General features: G+C 42.4%; 1 protein-coding gene across 4 annotated transcripts in view; it reads left to right on the forward strand.

Annotated features, from left to right (window-relative positions):
* Positions 1–19068, forward strand: part of LOC146404955 (uncharacterized) — a 57224-nt gene that overhangs the window by 16671 nt on the left and 21485 nt on the right. For 2 of the 4 annotated variants that reach the window (XR_014842609.1, XM_085020136.1), the window contains 2 exons: positions 2299–2385; positions 12440–12653. Coding sequence is in view for 1 of the 4 variants with exons in the window: in XM_085020136.1 (XP_084876262.1) it covers positions 2299–2385; positions 12440–12653 (301 nt within the window). In the remaining 3 variants the exon portion in view is untranslated. Of the gene's footprint in view, positions 1–868; positions 2101–2298; positions 2386–12439; positions 12654–19068 lie in introns of those variants that run through there. The other 2 variants (XR_014842610.1, XR_014842611.1) reach the window with 2 other exon arrangements.

Here is a 19068-nt window from a genome sequence, read left to right on the forward strand (position 1 = left end):
CAGCATTTTGCTTAATTCATTCACACTTTCAGAGACATTCCAAAACATTCCAACTCACAGCAACAGGGTCTCTATTTTGCATTTACTAATTTAAAAGGGACTCGAGTAAATTAAATAATTGATATAGTAAGTAAATTGGCACAAACAGGTCTGGGAACAAACAAACATGACTAAATTGTAAGGATTAATCCGACTGGTGAAGAAAAGACTATCATCCTGATAGAGCGTGCCAAGAGTAATAATCAATCCTGCAAATCGGTTAAGCGGAGATACAGTTTCCATTGTTTCATCAACTAATGCAGTATTGGTAAATGATATACATTGTTTATGTTTTTAATTTTATTTTTATTAGGGTATAATTGATTTACAGTGTGGTGGCAATTTCTGCTGTCCAGCATAGTGACCCAGTCACACACATATATACATTCTTTTTCTCATGCTATCTTACATCATGTTCTATCCCAAGAAATTGGATATAGTTCCCCATGCTGGACAGTAGGACCTCACTGCTTATCCATTCCAAATGTAATAGTTTGCATCTCTTAAAAACTGTAACTTTAGATTGGTTTCCTGAAATAGTATTGATTTGTCATCATTAGTATGTTTAGTGGCCATTTGTGTTTTCTTCTTTTATAAAGTGTCTATTCAAACCTTTCATCCATTTTTAATTGCAATGTTAATTTCCTTTTTCTCACCACTTCATAAAAGCTTTGCACACAGTGTTGTGTATGTCACAACTGATTCTTCAAACTTCTTTTACTTTAGCCTCAATTATGGTGGCTTTGTTATTCAGAGGTTTAAAATTTTAATAAATTCTAATCTAACACACTTGTTTTTATACTTTCAGGGTTTGAAGTAGAATTTAAAATGTCTTCCAAACCCTACCTATAAAAATATATGCCAGTATTTTCTTCTAGCACATTTATAGTATGGTTTTTTTAAATGAACTTAACTAAAATGTTGACTTTATTATATATTACAAGAAAGTCATGGACAAAAGTCTATCCTTCCTCCACTCCTTCCCCAAAGCTAGTTAATTGTCCCCCAAATATTTACAGTTTAGCTATTTATAGCACTACCCTTATGGCACACTCAACTCCATCATACACATGCATACATTTCTGGATATTCTATTCTATTTCACCGAGTTGTTGATGAACTCCCATGCCAACATGAAGGTCTGTTAATTACAGTGGTATTATATTAAGTTTAGATATTTGGTGAGGCAAGTCTTTCTTCATTATTCTTACTTTTCCAAATGTGTTAAGCATTTTAATAAGTTGTTCTTTTTTTAAGATTTTTTTGTTTTATTTGTCTTGTTAGGGCTACCCCCACAGCACATGGAAGTTCCCAGGCTAGGAGTCAACTCAGAGCTGTAGGCGCCAGCCTGCACCACAGCAACAGCAACATGGTTTCTGACACCACAGCTCATGGCAGTTAATAAGCTTACTCTTCCAAAGTAATTGCAGAAAACATTTACCTGTTTCATTAAAATTCTCATTTCCATTAACTTGAATACATAGATTAGTTTAGAGATAACTAGCACTTTACAATGTTGAGATTTTCTATTTGTGTATAAAGTATTCATATCTTATTTACATCTGCATAAAGAGTTTTATAATTTTGTTTATATAGGTTATATATACCTGTACTTAATATCTAGTTAATATCTAGTTATGTTATATTTTTAATGTTATTGTAACTGGGATAATCTTTCATCATATTTACTATATAATTATTATCACTATACACAAAAGTACTAATCAGTAAATATTTTGAAACCGGAGAAGTTACAATTAGTAAAGCTTTATGAAACAGTTTCAGTTGAATTTCTTAGATTTCTAAGTTGACCATCTCCTATCTGAAAATGATTAATTTGTTTCCTATTTGTTAATAGTTGCAATTCTTAAAATTTTGTCTATTAAATAATTTATTTTGTGCTTGCATCAGTCTTGAAAATGGTAGAGAAAGAAAACACAGAAAAATAAAACATAATCAAGGGTAAAAGTCAGATATGAAGGCTACCCACTGGAGATCCAACATCTTGCTACCCAAGATCTGAAAGAGATCCTGGAACAATTGGAAATAAATATTCCAAAGGTATGAAAATATTTCCCGAAATGAAGGTAGACCTGAATCCCAAACCCAACCAATCCCACCCCCCCAGGCTGAATGTTTCTCCATCCTATTGACTTTGAGGTTGAGCATGGGACTTCCTTTGGCCAGTGGAATATGAGTTTTGGTCCAAGCCAAGGTCTAAAGCATCATCACCAGCTTGATGCTTCTGACCTCTTTCAGGGAGAAGACATGCTCCTGATGACCAGACTCAGCCCAGACTCTAGAATGAAGACACCTGGAACGCACGTCCCAGCCCAAGGCCAGGAGGTAAGCCTAAGCCATAGAATACAGCCCTATGTACAGAACTCACAGAGAAGCCACAAGCCTATGAGCTGAGCAGAGAGTGAGAAAAAAATTTATTTTTGTGAAATACTTTTGGATTTTACTGTATCCTCACAGTAAAGACTATACGGCATTGCAGCAAAAAATAAAGAAAATAGGTCAAAGCTTGCTTTGATGAAGTTAGCAAACTTCAATATAAAAAAGCATACCAGGAGTTCCCACTGTGGCTCAGTGGTTAACGAACCTGACTGGGAACCAAGAGGTTTCTGGTTTGATTCCTGGCCTTGCTCAGTGGATTAAGGATCTGGCATTGCCGTGAGCTGTGGTGTAGGTTGCAGACATGGCTTGGATCCCATGTTGCTGTGGCTGTGGTGTAGGCCGCAGCTACAGCTCTGATTAGATCCCTAGCCTGGGAACCTCCATATGCCACAGGTACAGCCCTAAAAAGACAAAAAAAAAAAAAAAAAAAAAAAAAGGCATACCAGACATCAGATTCTAGGCTTACTAAAAAAGGAAACTAAATTCTTCCCATTCAGACATTGCCTCAGCAATATTAGACACCAGTGAAAATGTGTTAAAAAGTTCTAGAGAGATTCAAAAAGTAGGTTGTATGACCCCCAATTTTTCCATAACCACTAAAGTCACTGTGCATAAAGAGAACTTCAGTAAAATGTTTCTCATGATAAAAGATCTTCAAAACCAGAACATCTGTGATTTTGAAGAATGTGCTTGAAATAAGAATCAAAATAAAGATGTCATAAGTGAGGAATTTATGGTTTATGAAGAGAGATAGAGAATATGGAATTAATTTAAACAAGCTATTATGTCAGAACAGATATTTTTGAAAGAAAAAGTACTTAATATAAAATTATAGTTACTGAACTATTATTGTTGCAGTTCACATTTATTCCCTGATTTCAGTTTAATAGAGATAAAATTTTATTCTCTATTATGCTTCTTTCTTTCTCTCTCTTTCTCCTTCCCCTCCCTCTGTCCCTTCCTTCCTTTCTTCTTTCCTTCTTCCCTTCCTTCTCTTTCCTTCTCCCCTTGCCCCTTCTCTTTCTTCCTTCCTTCCTTCTTTCCTTCTTTCTTTTCATTTTAAGATTTCCAAAGAGAACAATAAGGAAACATTTACTTGGTTCCAAAAAACTGGAACAATATTTTCCTAGATTGTGTGTGGATATTCTTCACCATGGCTTTTCAATATAACAAGTATTTTTAATGTTCAAAGTGGCTTATCTCTCTTTAATTAAATAACTTGAAACCATTATCCAATCTCTGAGTTTCCATTTTGTCATCTAAAGACATAGATAGACATTACAAGAAGCGGGGTTTCAGTGTGAGAATTAAAGGAGAAGCTGTATGTGGCAGTACCTACAATGGGAGACTTCAGCAAGTGGCAGGTGTACATGAACACCTATTCTAGTCATTACGATACCCCTTGCTAGACAACTAAAAGCACCCAGTCAACATCCCCATGACTCACCAGACCATAATTTCCTAGAGAACTGGGGCACTGTCTGTTTTATCTTTGCATGTTTAAGTCTAGAACAGTGCCCAGCCTATAACCACCACCCAGGAAATCTGTTAATGCAGGTTGAAAGGGATTTGGAGAATCCCCTGCACACATCTTGAAAAAGAGAGTTCGCTCAGAAAATGCTTTTCTAGTCTTCATTTGGTTCTTACCACAGCTATTCAACTGTCTGATCAGTGAGGACACAGAAGGCCAAGTCTTTCTTGCTGTCATGAACTAGATTGTCCAGCAGTTCCCAGTATGATGGGCTTTCTGGAAAATATTTAGAAAGGCTAGGGCTTTTCTTAGTGATCTGGGGAAACATATTTGAAACATTTAATATATGGCCGCCACCATGTTAGACGTTTTCACAACAATTATTTAGTTTTCATTACAGTTTTTAAGTTGGATGCTATCAACCATATTTTGTAGATTAGAAATGAAGTTTTCAATATATTAAGTAGTCTGCAAAGTACAGGGCTTGAACCCCAGTTTTTCTGACTCCACATCTAGTTCTCATTCCAGATGCCTAACCCAGGACAACTCAGGAAAACACAATCTTTCTGTTTCCTTTTCTTTCTTCTGCCCTTTCTCTCAACATTGCTCATACAATGGAATGGAATTCTAAGGAGATAGAAATATTTTTCTTTCCTTTGGAATTCCTTTGCCTTTGGAGTTGTTCCCAGTTCTTGTGTGAACCGTGGTTCAATGTCTACATCCTCTCTTTGACCCTAACATCCTCTCAGATCCCTTTTCCAAGAACCCCCTCCCACCCCATGTGATGAATCACCTGATTTGCCTTAGGACAGAAAACAACAGACCCTAACCTCCCCATCATCATCTATGGTAAAATTCTCCAGCTTTCCATATACTTAGCCTTGCAAACCTTTTGGCACAACTGTACCTAGGAAAGTAATGGATTTCCAAGTTTTTTCCTCAATACATAGAGCATCCAGGAAAGTTAAATAAAGAGGTTGTGCTTACTTTTATTCATTTAATAATTCACTTATTTATTTACAAGGCATTCACTCTGCACAAGGCATAAAGAACTCAAAGATGAATGTTCTGTTTTCTGTACATATGGACATCAGCCTTTTGTAGGGGAAGGAAATAAACATTAAAATGCATTGTGGTAAATTATGTAAGAGATAATCTATAGTATTATAAGGACTATAAGCTTTGGGACAAATTAACTTGCATTCGAAGCCTGGCTTTCACATTTATTTGGGTATATACTTTCATGCAGGATTCTTAGTCTTTCTGTTTTGTTTTTCCTCTGCTTTTATTTATTTAACTTTTTTATTGTTTTAATTTCAGGTGTACGACATAATAATTTTATATTTCCATATATTATACGCTATATAAAGTTATTATAAACCCTCCCTGGTGGTCTAATGATTAGGACTTGGCACTTTCACTGCTGTGGCCTGGGTTCAGTCCCTGGTCTGGAAACTTATCCCAGTGGCTGGCATACAAATGCTCAGTTTGGTTTGAATCACTGTTGTTATTATTGCTGCTGTAACAAATATTACCAAGCCCTTTCAACTTCTCAGGTGAACTCCACGGCCACAGCTAAGAGCCTCATCCTGCCCAGGCGCTAATCTAAACCCCTGGCTCCAAGCCTCTTTCCCCACCCTTTCCTGATTTTAATTTCTGGCTTCAGCTACCATGCTTGCCCTTCCCTTGCCATTTGTTTTCCTCCTTATATTTATTGCCCAACAACACTGCTCCACTGTCTCAATTTGAGCCCAAGTCTGGCTTATGGTTCAGCTGGCCCTCAGTCATAATGGAAAATATCGCTCCTTTGTTTTTTTGCTCTTTCTGTGCCATAAACTCTTGGCTATGTGGGGAAGCCTGTGAACCCATTTTCAAAATATTTAAATGTGTAAAAAAACAAGAATTTAAAAGAGAATCAATTATAGAGGAATATAGTTATTCATGTTAAAACAAATGCATGATACAGTAATATTTGTGTTTCATGCAGTACATTTTAAAAATCTAACAGAAATTTAATAAACATGATTTTGAAGTAGTAATGAGTGTAAACATTTTCAGGCATCTGCAGTAGCTTTAATAGGATTTGCACTCTCTATTGATTTTACAGGTGTTGCGCATAGGATTGTAGTTTATTGCCTACATTCATAGTTAAGGACATGCTAAATGTCAGTTAAAGAGCAGTAAAAAGAAAGATGTACCTTTTTCAATCCATGGTTTACAAACTTTGAAATTCTATCCACAGACCTCTTAGAGGGCTCACAGGGCAAAAATTAAGAACCCTGGTCTAGCCAAGCATTTTCCAAAGGCTCCTGCAGCCAGCACCTCTGGTCAACTCACTCTAGGTGTGTGCATGGGTACCAGACTGTTCTAGGGGCCCGGAGACCCTCTCTCTGGAGATCATTGCAGCATCTCTTCACCATGGATGAAAACCACCAGTGTTTCAAGGCGCAGGTCAGCCAAGCTTTCCTCAGGGAAGCCTCCCATGACCGCGGATCTCGTGAATGTGTTTCCTCGCACCATGACTCTAGAGCTTCTGCCCAGAGTTTTTGTTACTGTCCCAGAAGGCTACATTCACTTATTTGATGTTTACCATTGTTGCAGTCAACTGCTCAAAAGTGTTTGCCTTGCCTCCCTGCTAGAATTTGTCAACCTGAATGAAACATGTCAGTTATCATTACCGCAACAAAATCACGTTGTATGTTAACAAAGCTTAGAAGAAATCTTACTTGATTCTTGTAACCAGACTCTGTGAATAGGTACAGCCATGACCTTTATTCTTACATATAAGGAAAAATCAGATGGCTTTGGAAAGGAAGGAACTTGGAGTTCCTGTTGTGGCTCAGCAGTTAATGAACTTGACTGGCATCCATGAGGACACAGGTTCAATCCCTGGCCTTGCTCAGTGGGTTAAGGATCCGTCCGGCGTTGCCGTGAGCTGTGGTGTAGGTCGCAGGCATGGCTCAGATCCTGAGTTGCTGTGGCTGTGGTGTAGGCTGGCAGCTACAGCTCTGATTGAACCCCTAGTCTGGGAACCTCCATATGCTGCGGGTGTGGCCCTAAAAAGACAAAAGGAAGAAAAAAGAAGAAGAAGAAGGGAAGGAACTCATAAGCGACCAAATAGGAATGGATCCTCTTTCTCCTGGCTGTCTTCACCTCTGCTTCCCCTCCAGCATGGCAGAGCTGGGCAATAATAGTGAGTTAGTGAGGGAGTTCCCGTTGGGGCACAGCAGAAATGAATCTGACTAGTATCCATGAGGATGCAGGTTTGATCCCTGGCCTTGCTCCGTGAGTTAAGGGTCCATTATTGCCGTGAGCTGTTCTGTAGGTCACAGACACAGCTTGGATCCCACATTGCCCTGGCTGTGGTGTAGGCTGGCAGCTGTAGCTCTGATTCAACCCCTAACCTGGGCACTTCCAGATGCTGAGGGTGAGGGTACGGCCCTAAAAACAAATTTTAATTTAAAAGAAATAGCAGATTAGTGAATGTCAACGGCTGACTCTATGAAGATTTCTCTTCCTCATAAACCTCATAAACTGCAGTGGAAGGGATCACGCTCTTCAGCAGGGCTGTTCAAAAAATCACTGACCTCAAATACGAGTCTTCCAAAAGCATTCGTGCTTCTCTCATTGTCCATGCAGCTCTATTTCTAAAAACACTGTGCGGCTGATGCTGGGTGTCCAGTTAAGAACGGCCAAAAGTAAAAAAGCAAAGCATGTAATCACTAACAAGGAATCTGGAGCTGTTTCGTACAACATCCTCATGTGAAAGAGGAAGAAACAGGATCCAATCAGAGGAAATGAGCATCACCAAGGAGCAGGAGAGGACCGGGGTCAGCAGGGTCCCACTGAGACTTTAGGTTTACTTGTTCCAGTAATTAGCGTTACCTTCACAAATGTAATGCATTGCGAAAGATATAATCAGCGGAGATATTCATGAGGGCCGACTAGGTGCAAAGTCCTTTCTCAGACAGTCTTGCAAATGAAAAAATTATTAAACACGGTCTTGAATTTCCTCCATAATAAGCTTCATGTATAAAAATATCCATAGGATATATTTTAAATCTAGGACTTGATCAGGCTACATGCAAGTGTGTGTCTATAAATCTGCTTATGTAGGAAAACTTTTATGCATACTTACTCATCTGAATAATCAGAGATAGCTGCATCATACAAATATATACACACAAATAACTATGATATGTAGCATTATACTTTCATACATACAAACATTTATAGGCATGCTTGCCTATGAATGAGCCTTGCTCTACTCTGTATGGAAAGTTAATCAGAACTAGGCATGTGTAATGCATGACATGGATGTAATATATATGTCAAATTAACACATAAATACACATTTAGGAACATGTTCAGATGTGTGGATATACAGGGATGTACAAATACACAAGCATATACATAGACAAAGCAGAGATACATTCATAATTTAAATATGCACTTTTTATTAAATACATAAAATGTGTACATGCATACATATATTCCATACTTAGTAATACATGTGCATAAATCTACATGAACTATTTGAAAACTCTGTACTTGTTCATTTGGTTTCCTTCCTCGTATCCTTGACACCGTTCACTCCACCCTACCTCATCAGTAAACCCTCTGAGATGGGGCTATTTATTAAAATTCCTGCACACACCCTCATTCTTTAAACCACACTCCCTGTTTGGGTGCTGACTGAGTTCCAGGGTCGAAGGCCAATAACCAAGCGTGTAGCTAGACCCAGCAGTTGGGACAAACAGGATAAAATTTGGGCTGGAAAGAATTCTAGAAACAGCTCATAAAAATGTCCCATGGAGCTCTGGCAGAGCTTGTAGACCTGGAACTTCCATGGCTTGAGGATGTGTTTCCTGAAATGAGGTATCGTCATTCAGCCTACATGGCTTCTCAGCCAACCCAACATGTGTGACTGTAAAGAAGGGCCCCTTTAACCCAGGGCGTGAAGGAACAGTTGAAGAAAGCAGCATTTAAATTACAAACATGCATGACAGGTTATGAAATTAAAAACTATGTCTTTATAAAAGTCATTTCCTCAAAGAGCAGATAACAGGTGGATGGTTTATTGACATATCTATTTATTTGACAAATCACTCCTCCTCACCTGCTGGGACTATGCTGGGCACTGGCAATAGAGAGGAAAGCTGTTCCCAAGAAACTCACAGAGTGGAGGGGGCTCGAGCAAGGAGAAACGCGGCACCCGGCATGCAAACCCAGGAGCCACCCTCAGGACGGCGTCCCCTGGAGATGTGAGGGATGAGTAGGAGCTGGCCAAGCAAGAAAACAGAAAGGGCACCTCAGACAAAAGGAACAGCATGGGCAGAAACACAGAGACAGAGATAGAGGGGCAATATTAGGGGAAAACAAACCATTTAGGACTAGAAGAGGGACGCCAGGCAGGAGAGTGGACTTATGGGATCGGAGAGAAGGCAGGGCAAGACGGAGAGAACCCCAAAGGACTTAACAGAGGAGTTTGCATCTCTTAAAATCAACGAGGTGCCTTTGCAATGTTTCTGTGAGCTTCCGGAGCACAGTCTGCAATCCTAGAACACTGTGACCATGACGACATGAACAGGTCATTGTCTTCCATCCCTCAGTAAGTGTCGGTTAGAGTGGGGGTAAGTTTGATGTGAATTTTATGACACCTCTTTCAACCTCAGTGTATGGATTAATTAGACCAAGGGATGTCCTAGCTTATTTACTAAAAAGAGAAGTAACGGTCCAACATCCTCAAAGTTCTACATGAGTGGCACACTGATAGAGTGGAAGACTGGCAGCTTTTTGGGAAAAGGATTGCGTGAAGGACCCAAAGAATGGTCTCTCGATATTCAAAAATTCCTTCATACGTATGACTTTAGAGCTCCTCCCATTTACAGTGAGAATCTATTTTTCGCTGCCAGAATATTCTACCAGATTCAGCACGATATTCAACACAAATGCCAACCCAGTGTTCTACTTTGTGTGGCTGAAAGGATGAGGTGGATCGGGCTGTAGGATGATGCAGAAGGGCCAGTGCTCTCATGTTCTTGTGCACAGACTCCTGCCCCACCCAGGAACAAGCCCAGGCTGGCTTGCTGAAGACTAAGAGGCCACGTATAGAGGGGGTGGTCTTCCCAGCTCAGACCACCCAAAACAGCCAACCCAGCCAACCCAGCAGCTGGGAGATGATCCGGGAAGGAGTCGAGCCCTAACCGGCAGAGCCTGCCTCCAGTCAGCAGAACTTTCCACCTGGCTCTTAGACCAAAAGTAGATGTTGCTGGTTGTTTATCACTGAGGTTTTGTGGTTGGTTGCCATGCACTGTCCTTGCAGCACTAGATAATCAACACGAGTTTGGAATGCAAAACACTGATCTAAGCCGTAGTACCTCCACTTCTGAGCTTTGCATTCTTGTGAAAACCATGTCATCTTTCTGAGCCCCAATGTTAGTTTCGCCAAAATGGGAATAACCACAGCCAACAGCAGAAATCTTTGAGGATCTGAGTGGCATGTAAAGCACGGGCATTTAATCAGCAGTCAGGAACTGGAGTTTCATGATTACTTCCTCTGCATCAATGGCAGTCCTCAGCCAATAGCTTTGACAGCACAGAACCTTAAAAGACATCCTCTCAGTTGGGGTCCGCAAACCAGCACTGCGGGGTGAGAGTGGTCTGGGGGCTCTGAGTATCTCTGCTTTAAGCCCAACTTGTGAAACCACTGGCTAATTTAAAACAGGCTTCTGAGGACAGCAGGTGTCCCCATAACCATCATGACCACAGGGCTGGGAGCTGACGGCTCCAAGTGATGAGAATTTCCCTGCCAGGCTGAGCCTGACCACCGTTCTGCACGTCCAGCACTCAGCCATGGGAGCAACCAGCGAGTCCCACTCAGACCACCCAGAAGCCTTAGCTGATGCACTTGGCTGCCTAATTACAACATCAACGGATGGGAATGCGATGTTCCCAAAGCCTGTGCTTGCTGCTGCCCTGACTTCGGCTCCCCGGGTCACACCGTGGGGGAGGTAATGCCTTTGATCTACAAAGCTCACGTCCACTTTGATCCTGGTCACCTTCAGGCTCAATCTTTCAGCAGCTGGCTCTTTCCACCATGTCAGTCACCTGTGCCCTGAGACCAAAGTTTAATATTTCCAGATGGAGAGAGACTGGGAAAGATGCTGGAAGCTTTTGTGGTGAAGCCAAAAATACAATTTGAAAAGGATATGACATGCTCTCCAAATTTTGCTTTGTCCTTTAGAATCCTCTTAGCCAACAGGAAAGGAAGGATGCAAAAGGCTCTGACATCCTACTGGGCATTGGGCCTTGGTACAGCCGTTATCACAACCAACTTAGAACCCAAGTTGAGCTCTAGCACTTGCCTTTTAAGCAGCTGTGGGCGAGTTTCTCCACTTACCAAATCTCACTTTTCCCATCTAAGGAAGAGCAACCACGTCTTTAATAATAAAGTATTACAATGCCTGGCATTTAAATACCACTCAATGTCGGTCTCATTCCAACTGCATCAATGAGACATCACCTCCTATTTTATTTTATTATTTTATTTTATTTTATTTTTTTTTTTTGTGTAGCCTGCAGTGTGCCTGGGCCAGGGGTCAATCGAACCCATGCCACAGCTCTCACCATAGCCAAAACAGTGATAATGCCAGATCTTTAACCCACTAAACCATGAAGGAACTCCAATCACCTGTTATTTTAGAGGGGAAGAAACAAATAATCAAGAACCCAAGGTGAATAAGAAATGGATGTGAGATTTGAGCCCAGGTCTTCCAGGCTCCAGATACCCTATAGTCATCCTGTTGCATTGTCTACTGTGAGTTAAGCACACTTGACCATGGGCTGTTTGGTTCTGCCGGATTCTCCCCCTGTCTGGCTCAGTTGGTAAACTGGTGTGGCAAGGGCAAAAGATGAACTGCCCAAATGAACGCGGTAACCATGATGTATATTGGTTATTCCCTCTGAAGTTCCCCCACAAACTGTGAGTTAATTTTCCGTACCATTGATTGATTTATTCGTTGGTTTTTAAAATTTACCTTTTCCACTTAGGATGGCAATAGTTCTAAAAATGATTGCTGCACTGCTCTTCCTTTTTGAGGAAAATGATGGTGACTATAAGTTTAAATTTTCTTGATGCGCCAGTGTCATTATGATAACTATCAGACTTTTGTAACTATCGACTAGAAAGCTCTGTAACAAAAGAGTTCTGGCCACCCACTCTCTCGCCATTCACCCACAGACACCCTGCTTGCCAGTGTTTGTCTCTTGCAGCCTCCCCCTGCTTCTCTTCGAGAGCAGTGATCCCCAATACCAGTGCGACTCTCATTATCTGAGAAGCATGCTAGCGATGCAGATATTGGGACCCCCACCTGAGAGATGCTGTAGGTCTAGGGCGAGGCTCAGAACCTCCCAGTTTTTACAGGCTCCCCAAGGATATGCTGATGCAGGTGGTCTGAGAATTACACTGAAAAAATATTAGGCAATGGGCTGAAAACCAAGTTCCTCAATCATCTATCTATTTAACAGATTTTTTTCCAGACGAGGCACAAGGTTCAAGACAAGGTGGTGAAATCTGCTGACCTCTCTACCCTGGAAGGTTCCCAGTCCAGTGAGTTAACAACCCTAACAAAGGATCCTCAAGGCTGGGCCAAGGGAAGTAAGAAGTTTTCCTGGGAAAGGCTCTCCACCTATCAAAGGTGCCTTTGCTGTGGCACAGACCACCCAGCCCAGCTTTGCAAAGGTAAATTCCTGTCCCTGGAACAGGAAGTTTAGTCTAGCAAAAGGGAACAGAATATGTAAAGCCAGGGGCACAAAGGGAACCTGGGGCCTGGAAGGAAATGTCAGTAGCAGGTTACTGAGAGCAGGTGAAATGAGAGAAGGAGAGAATGGAAGAAGAACTGGTCCCACCACTGTAGATTCCATGAGGAAGCTGGCATTGTATCCTGCAGGGATTGGGAGCAAGGGAAAGGCTTTCTCAGGAGAAGGGTGTGATTCAAGCTCCGTTTTAGGAAAATGAAGTGTCTTAGGATCTTCAGGCTCCATCACCTGACGCTGTGTCTCTGAATGCTGAGTCCTTCACTAGCGCAGACCCACTTCCTTAGAGCATTTTTCACCCAAGCAGAAGCATGGTCAAGGCCACGAGCTTAGGGATCTATGTTACTTGTCAATCACAGTAACGTAAACACTAACAAAATAGAGCCCCTTCCTGTTTCAGTTTGCCAGTTGTGGTCTCATTGCCTTAAACACGTGTGTGCGTGCGTGCGTTTGTGTGTGTGTGTGTGTGTGTGTCTTCCAAGTATCTCCAAAGGGTCTCAAGTGCTCTGGTTTTCTCTAAGAAATGTAGGACATGGACCCACATTCCTTCTTGGAATGTCTTTCCAGGCTCCAGCTCCCACTGCCACAAGGAGTCAAGGTCACCAAGACCCACATTCCCATTTGGATAAAATTACCCACAAAGCACTACTGAGGAGAGAGTCTGGCACCAAATGCCAATAAGCAGCAGACAGGGTCACATGACCAGCAGGTGCCCAGCCATGTGACTGAAGTCTTTGCCTTCAGATTCAGTCACCTGCTGGACTTTCAGCAGGCTTGCTTCCAGACAGGGGTTCTTCAAGGCCCTGGGGCCCACAGCGTCTTCATTGCTGCTTTCTCTGCCACTCTATCACCCTAGCTTGAGTTTTCTGACAGTAAGCCCAAGCCTTCCTGGAAAACCTTGAGAATGCTTAATTGCCTGGACACTAACAACCTGTGCCCCTCAATGTCTGTCTCATCGGTCCTTTTCCCCTCCAGGGACCCACCCCTCCTCTTTCTCTTCTTATAACCGTGAATACTAGTATTCAGTCATTAACAGTCATCGTTATTTATTGGGCAGTGTCTGTGATGCAAGAGAGAAAGCATTCCATAGGTTTCTTAAACTCAAACCTGCAATACTTCAGACACCAGGTGTGTGTTTTTTTTTTTTTTTTTCCCACACCAAGTGGCTCTCTAAGAGGGTATCCTACAATTCAATTCAAATCTGACTCTAATGGGAGTTAGTGCAGACCCCAAAGGTGAAGGTTTCAGTCCTACAAGACTGCCTCCCACTTCCGACACCAATGCCCAGTAGAAGGTCCTCAGGGTACCCACAACTCCTGTCTGACTTGGCTACAAATAGGAGGCTCTTACACCCCATCTTTGGATTTGATCATTTGTTAGAACATCACACAGAACTCGGGGAGCTTGTTATTATGTATTAAAGGAATGATAAAGGATACAGATGCACAGCAGGATAAAGAAGTGTCTAAGTCAAGGGCTGGAAGAATCCTGAGCACAAGAGCCTCTGATCTCATGGAGCTGGGGTGCACCACCCTCCAACATGCACACACTGACAGTAATCCAAACTCTGCACTATTGGGATTTTTGTGCAGGTTTCATCACCTAGGCGTGGTCAATTATTCACTCCATTTCCAGCCCCTCTCCCTCTCCAGAAAATGGGAGGAGGGGGAGGTTAAAAGTTCCAAGTTCGTAATCATGGCTTGGTCTTTTTGGTACTCAGTCCCTTGCCCAGGAGCCCATGAAGAGTAATATTTTTATTTTTTGTTTTCTTTTGGACTTTTTTTTTTTTTAATTGCTGCACCTGCAGGCCATGGAAGTTCCTGGGCTAGGGGTCAGAGCTATAGCTGCAGGCCTATACCATAGCCACGGCAATACAAGATCTGAGCCTCATGTGGCAACGCCGGATCCTGCGCCCCCTGAATGAGGCCAGAGATCCAACCCGCATCCTCATGGACACTATGTTGAGTTCTTAACCTGCTGAGCCACAACAGCAACTCCAAGAGCCAACTTTTTAGAACAGAATACATTCCCATTAACTCAGGGAAGTCCAAGATATTTTGGAGCCTCGGGTCAGATCCTCCTATCACTCAAGAAATTTAAAAAGACTCAGGAGCTCTGTGTCAAGAACTGGGGTCAAAGACTAAATTCTTCTAGCATCCTTGTTCATAAGCATTTTAGAAACTCTGTGCTGAGACCCAGGGTCAGAGACCTATACAGAGATATTTCTTTTTACTTCACTATGTGCAAGTCATTTAACTATATTATTATTTAATTTAAATCACAAGGCACCCTGCAGGAAAGCATTATTATCCTCATTTTACAGAAGTGAAAATTGAGGCAGAGTGATTCTTGTTCAGAATCACTCAGGTAGCCTATAGTATATATAGGATTCAAATTAAAGGTTGATAGCTGGTACCCCTAATATTACTGTCCCACCTCATCTGGCCTTTTTGTCAAAAGAATATTTGAACTTCTACTTTCTGTACCCCACACACGGACTTTGGAGTTTCTAATCCTTGGACTCATACCCCTAGATGTTATTCTACCCCTAGAGTAATAATTACCGCCCTACACTTCTCGGGAATCTGCAGACACTCCAACAAATATACACTTTTCTGAACCCAGAGGCACGTGAACCCCATTTTAGTCCCACGTATGCCATAGACATCATTTGTGTAATGGCAAAGACAAAACGTGGCAACAATGGAAAGGCTATAGAAATGTCAAGTTCAGTTTTTGAAGTTTAAATGTTTATTAATACCATTTGAGGACTGGCTGTTCAATAGGACCAAGGAAAAAATCCCTCTTGTCTTTCCACCCTTCAAAGTCCCTCTGTATCACAGCTGTGAAATTTCAAGGAGGGGGGGCAGTGGGGGCAGGAGTTCTGGACAGAAGACATTTCAAAGAGGGGATCTAGTGCAGGAATGAGGCAGTGCGGCCCCAGTGGGCCATGATGAGCTTTTCTTCCTAATTGAATCCTCCTGTTTGTCATGTTCGGCCTCCCAGTGTTGCTTTTGGACCCTTCACCAGCCCCCTAAGAATGCAAAAAACATCTAGAGCCCTTGAGAAAATACATATTGAGTGGGATCCTTCCAGTGTTAAAGGCTCTCACATTTTATAATTAAGGGCTCTCTAGAAGCAGCTTTTAAATGAGCAGGCCTGGGTTCTATAGACACATAGCTATCCCAGGAAGAAGATTTGGGGTTCTATTTGGATCCAACAAATCCATGAAGCCTGGGGCAAAGGATTGCTGGTCAACCAATGCTCAGATGCCAACCCCTGAGGAGAGGAGTTGGGAAATATGACTGACAGTTCCACCTGCATCGAAGAGAAGAGCAGAATAGTTTATAGAAAAAAAGCATGAGACGGTGCAGAGGGGACGAGCAAAGCGAAGGCAGCATCCTCTGGACCCAGGCTCAGAAATGGTGAAGCAAAGAGTTTGTCCCTGGGGGTGATTTTGAGCTAGACATTTACTGTTCTCTGGTCATAAATCACTCACGGTCACTCTACCATCCCAGGATTGTTCACAGCACCTTTCACAGCATCTGAAGAACCTACAACTTATTAGAATGCCAGTTGGGCTTACTTATGCTCCTTCTTAACATATGAACTGGGAAAGGTAGGAAGGTTTTCATTCACCAACGATGGAGGGCAAATTTATCTCATCAGTGTGCTTCTGTCTCACACCTGCTCTGAGCAGTCAGTTCAAACCATAGAGTTTCACGAAGAAGGGGATGGGGGAAGGAGAGAGAGGGAAGACAGGAAAAGGAGCTAAGGGCTCAGAAAGGAACCAACGTTTGCTGAGAAGAAGAAAGACCTGACCATCTCAGGAGGTAAGTATTTCTAGCTGTGGCAAAAGGTGATCCCTCCAGTGTAGGGAAGGGAAGGTGAGGACCCAGGAGTGGAGTCCATGGACGGAATTGATGTTTCAGGAAGGGGGACCCCTTCCAGGGCCCAAGCATGAGCTCTTGTCTAACACTTGGAAATGAAGTGTCTGAGAAGACACATGTGCTGACAAAGCAAAAGACGTCATGGAGCAGGGGCGCCCAGGCGGAGAGCAGCACGGGAGGGAACCCAGGGGAACTGCTCTGCCACGTGGCTCACAGCCTCAGGCTTTATGGGAATGGGGTTAGTTTGCGGGTTGTCTCTGGCCAGTTGTCTTGCGTGGCCGGTACTTGGTCTGGCTCAGGGTCCTTCCTGGTAGAGCGCATCTCTCAGCCAAGGTGGATTCCAGCGCCCAGGATCCTGGGAGGTAGGTCGTCCCCTCCCTCCGACTGGCTCTTCCCAAATTCTCTGTTAGTTTTCTAAGCAGCACCATGTTTCCTGTCAGGGCTTCCTGTTGTGAGACAACTCACGCAAGTGGCTATTATCATGCCTCACCAAGGCGATCGAGTTTTACTCAGTGGTTCCCTAACAGATGTGCCAGACTATTCTGCTCTGGTGGTCAGTTACACACCAAGAGGAGCAGGCCGTGTGGTCGAAAGGAGTCAAAGACACAGAGACGTGAACAGTCCTCCTTTCAAATCTAAACTTTGAGTCCTGGGTCTGGGGACTATGGACTGAAAAATAAAAACAAAACAAAACAAACAAACAAAAAAACGCAGAGCCTAAAAGTTGAGTATTATGTTTTATTTGGTGGACAAAACTGAGGACTTAAGCCTGAGGACGCAAAAACTGAGGACCCAGCTTCTCTGGTAGCTCTGAAGGACTGCTCCCAAGAGGTAAGGAAGGATCCAGGATGTACAGGAGTTCGTACAACAGGTGGTTGTAGTCAGAACACCAAAAGATTAATGTCACTTAAAGGAAATCAGGCATGTTAAGGAATTTAGTGCCCTTCTATATATGGGAAGATGCAAGAGTCTGGGCTCCTTGAAATCATTCCTTTGCTGTGCACTTCAGCCATCCTGGGCCTGTGGTTTGTTCTTTTCCATCCTGAGTCCCCTCAGGGTGCACTGTAGGGGGTGGCTGCCGTGGCTGATGGCTTGATGACTGTAACATCCTTTGTTTACTGATATGGCAGGCAACAGTTTTTCATTCACAGAACCAAGAAGTCTGAATTTGAATACTTGCTGGGTTATGTAATAGCCATGTAACAGTGAGCAAAAAAAAAAATTACAACCTGTGCCTCAGCATTCTCATCTATGAAACTGGAATCATATGGCTTGCTTTGTGGGATCAGGTGATTATTCAAAGATCACACAGCAAGCTGTTGGGGTGGAATTCGCACTGTGACCTCCATATTCCTGGTCTATTGTGTATTCTGTGTGTGTGTGTGTGTGTGTGTACACCTGTGTATGCAGTTTCTGATGCCGCCTTCCAGCTCCTCTCCTGGGTGAAACAACAGCTTCCCACAACTGGGTGGCATATGAGTTTTAGTCTCCAAATCCCTATCCCTGCCTGCATACCTGAAGCATGTAAAGATGAGCTTTCTTAACATGAAATACTCTTTTCTGATTCTTGAGACTGTGGCCAGATGGTAGGAACAGCTGAATCTCCTTAGAGAAATTGTTAAGAAAAGGCAGGAAATAGAAGAATACAAAAATACATTTCTAACTTTTGGGAGAGGAAACGAAAATTGTGCAGAAAAGACTGAAAACTATGCATTAAGAAAACAAATTATTGGGAGTTCCCGCTGTGGTGCAGTGGAAATGAATCCAACTAGGAACCATGAGGTTGTGGGTTTGATCCCTGGCCTTGCTCAGTGAATTAAGGAGCCAGCATTGTTGTGGGCTGAGGTGTAGGTTGCAGACGTGGCTCAGATCTGACATTGCTGTGGCTGTGGCGTACGTAGGCCAGTGGCTACAGCTCCAATTAGACCCCTAGCCTGGGAACTTCCATATCCCATGGGTGCAGCTGAAAAAGACAGGAAAAAAAAAAAGAAAAGAAAGAAAGAAATTATTGGAGTTCAGCTTGATACGGACGAATATTCAGAGCAGGTTAGAAGGGACAATACCTGAAGTATCAAAGTATCAGAGTGAGTGACAAAGCTACAGGTGAAGGAAATGCATGGAAAGCCAACAGTACAGTTAATACATGGTTCAACCTCTTAGTGAATGAATGAAAACTATGGGGACTCCTTGATTCCTAATTATCACTATTTCTTAAAAACCTTTTGCTTTTTAAAATAAATGGTTATTGTTCATTGCAGCACTATTTACAGTAGGTAAGACATAGAAGCAAACTAAATGTCTATCAACAGAGGAATGGATAAAGAAGATGTGGTCCATATATACAATGGAATATTACTTAGCCATAAACATTAAATAATGTCATTTGCAGCAACATGGATGGACCTAGAGATGATCATACTGAGTGAAGAAAGACAGAGAAAGACAAATATC

This window comes from Sus scrofa, chromosome 3 (genome assembly GCF_054392235.1).
Source record: "Sus scrofa isolate SSC_HxYL_T2T_F1_AM1 chromosome 3, Sscrofa_HxYL_maternal_Yorkshire_Landrace_v2.0, whole genome shotgun sequence".
In the NCBI taxonomy this organism is placed as follows: Eukaryota; Metazoa; Chordata; class Mammalia; order Artiodactyla; family Suidae; genus Sus; species Sus scrofa.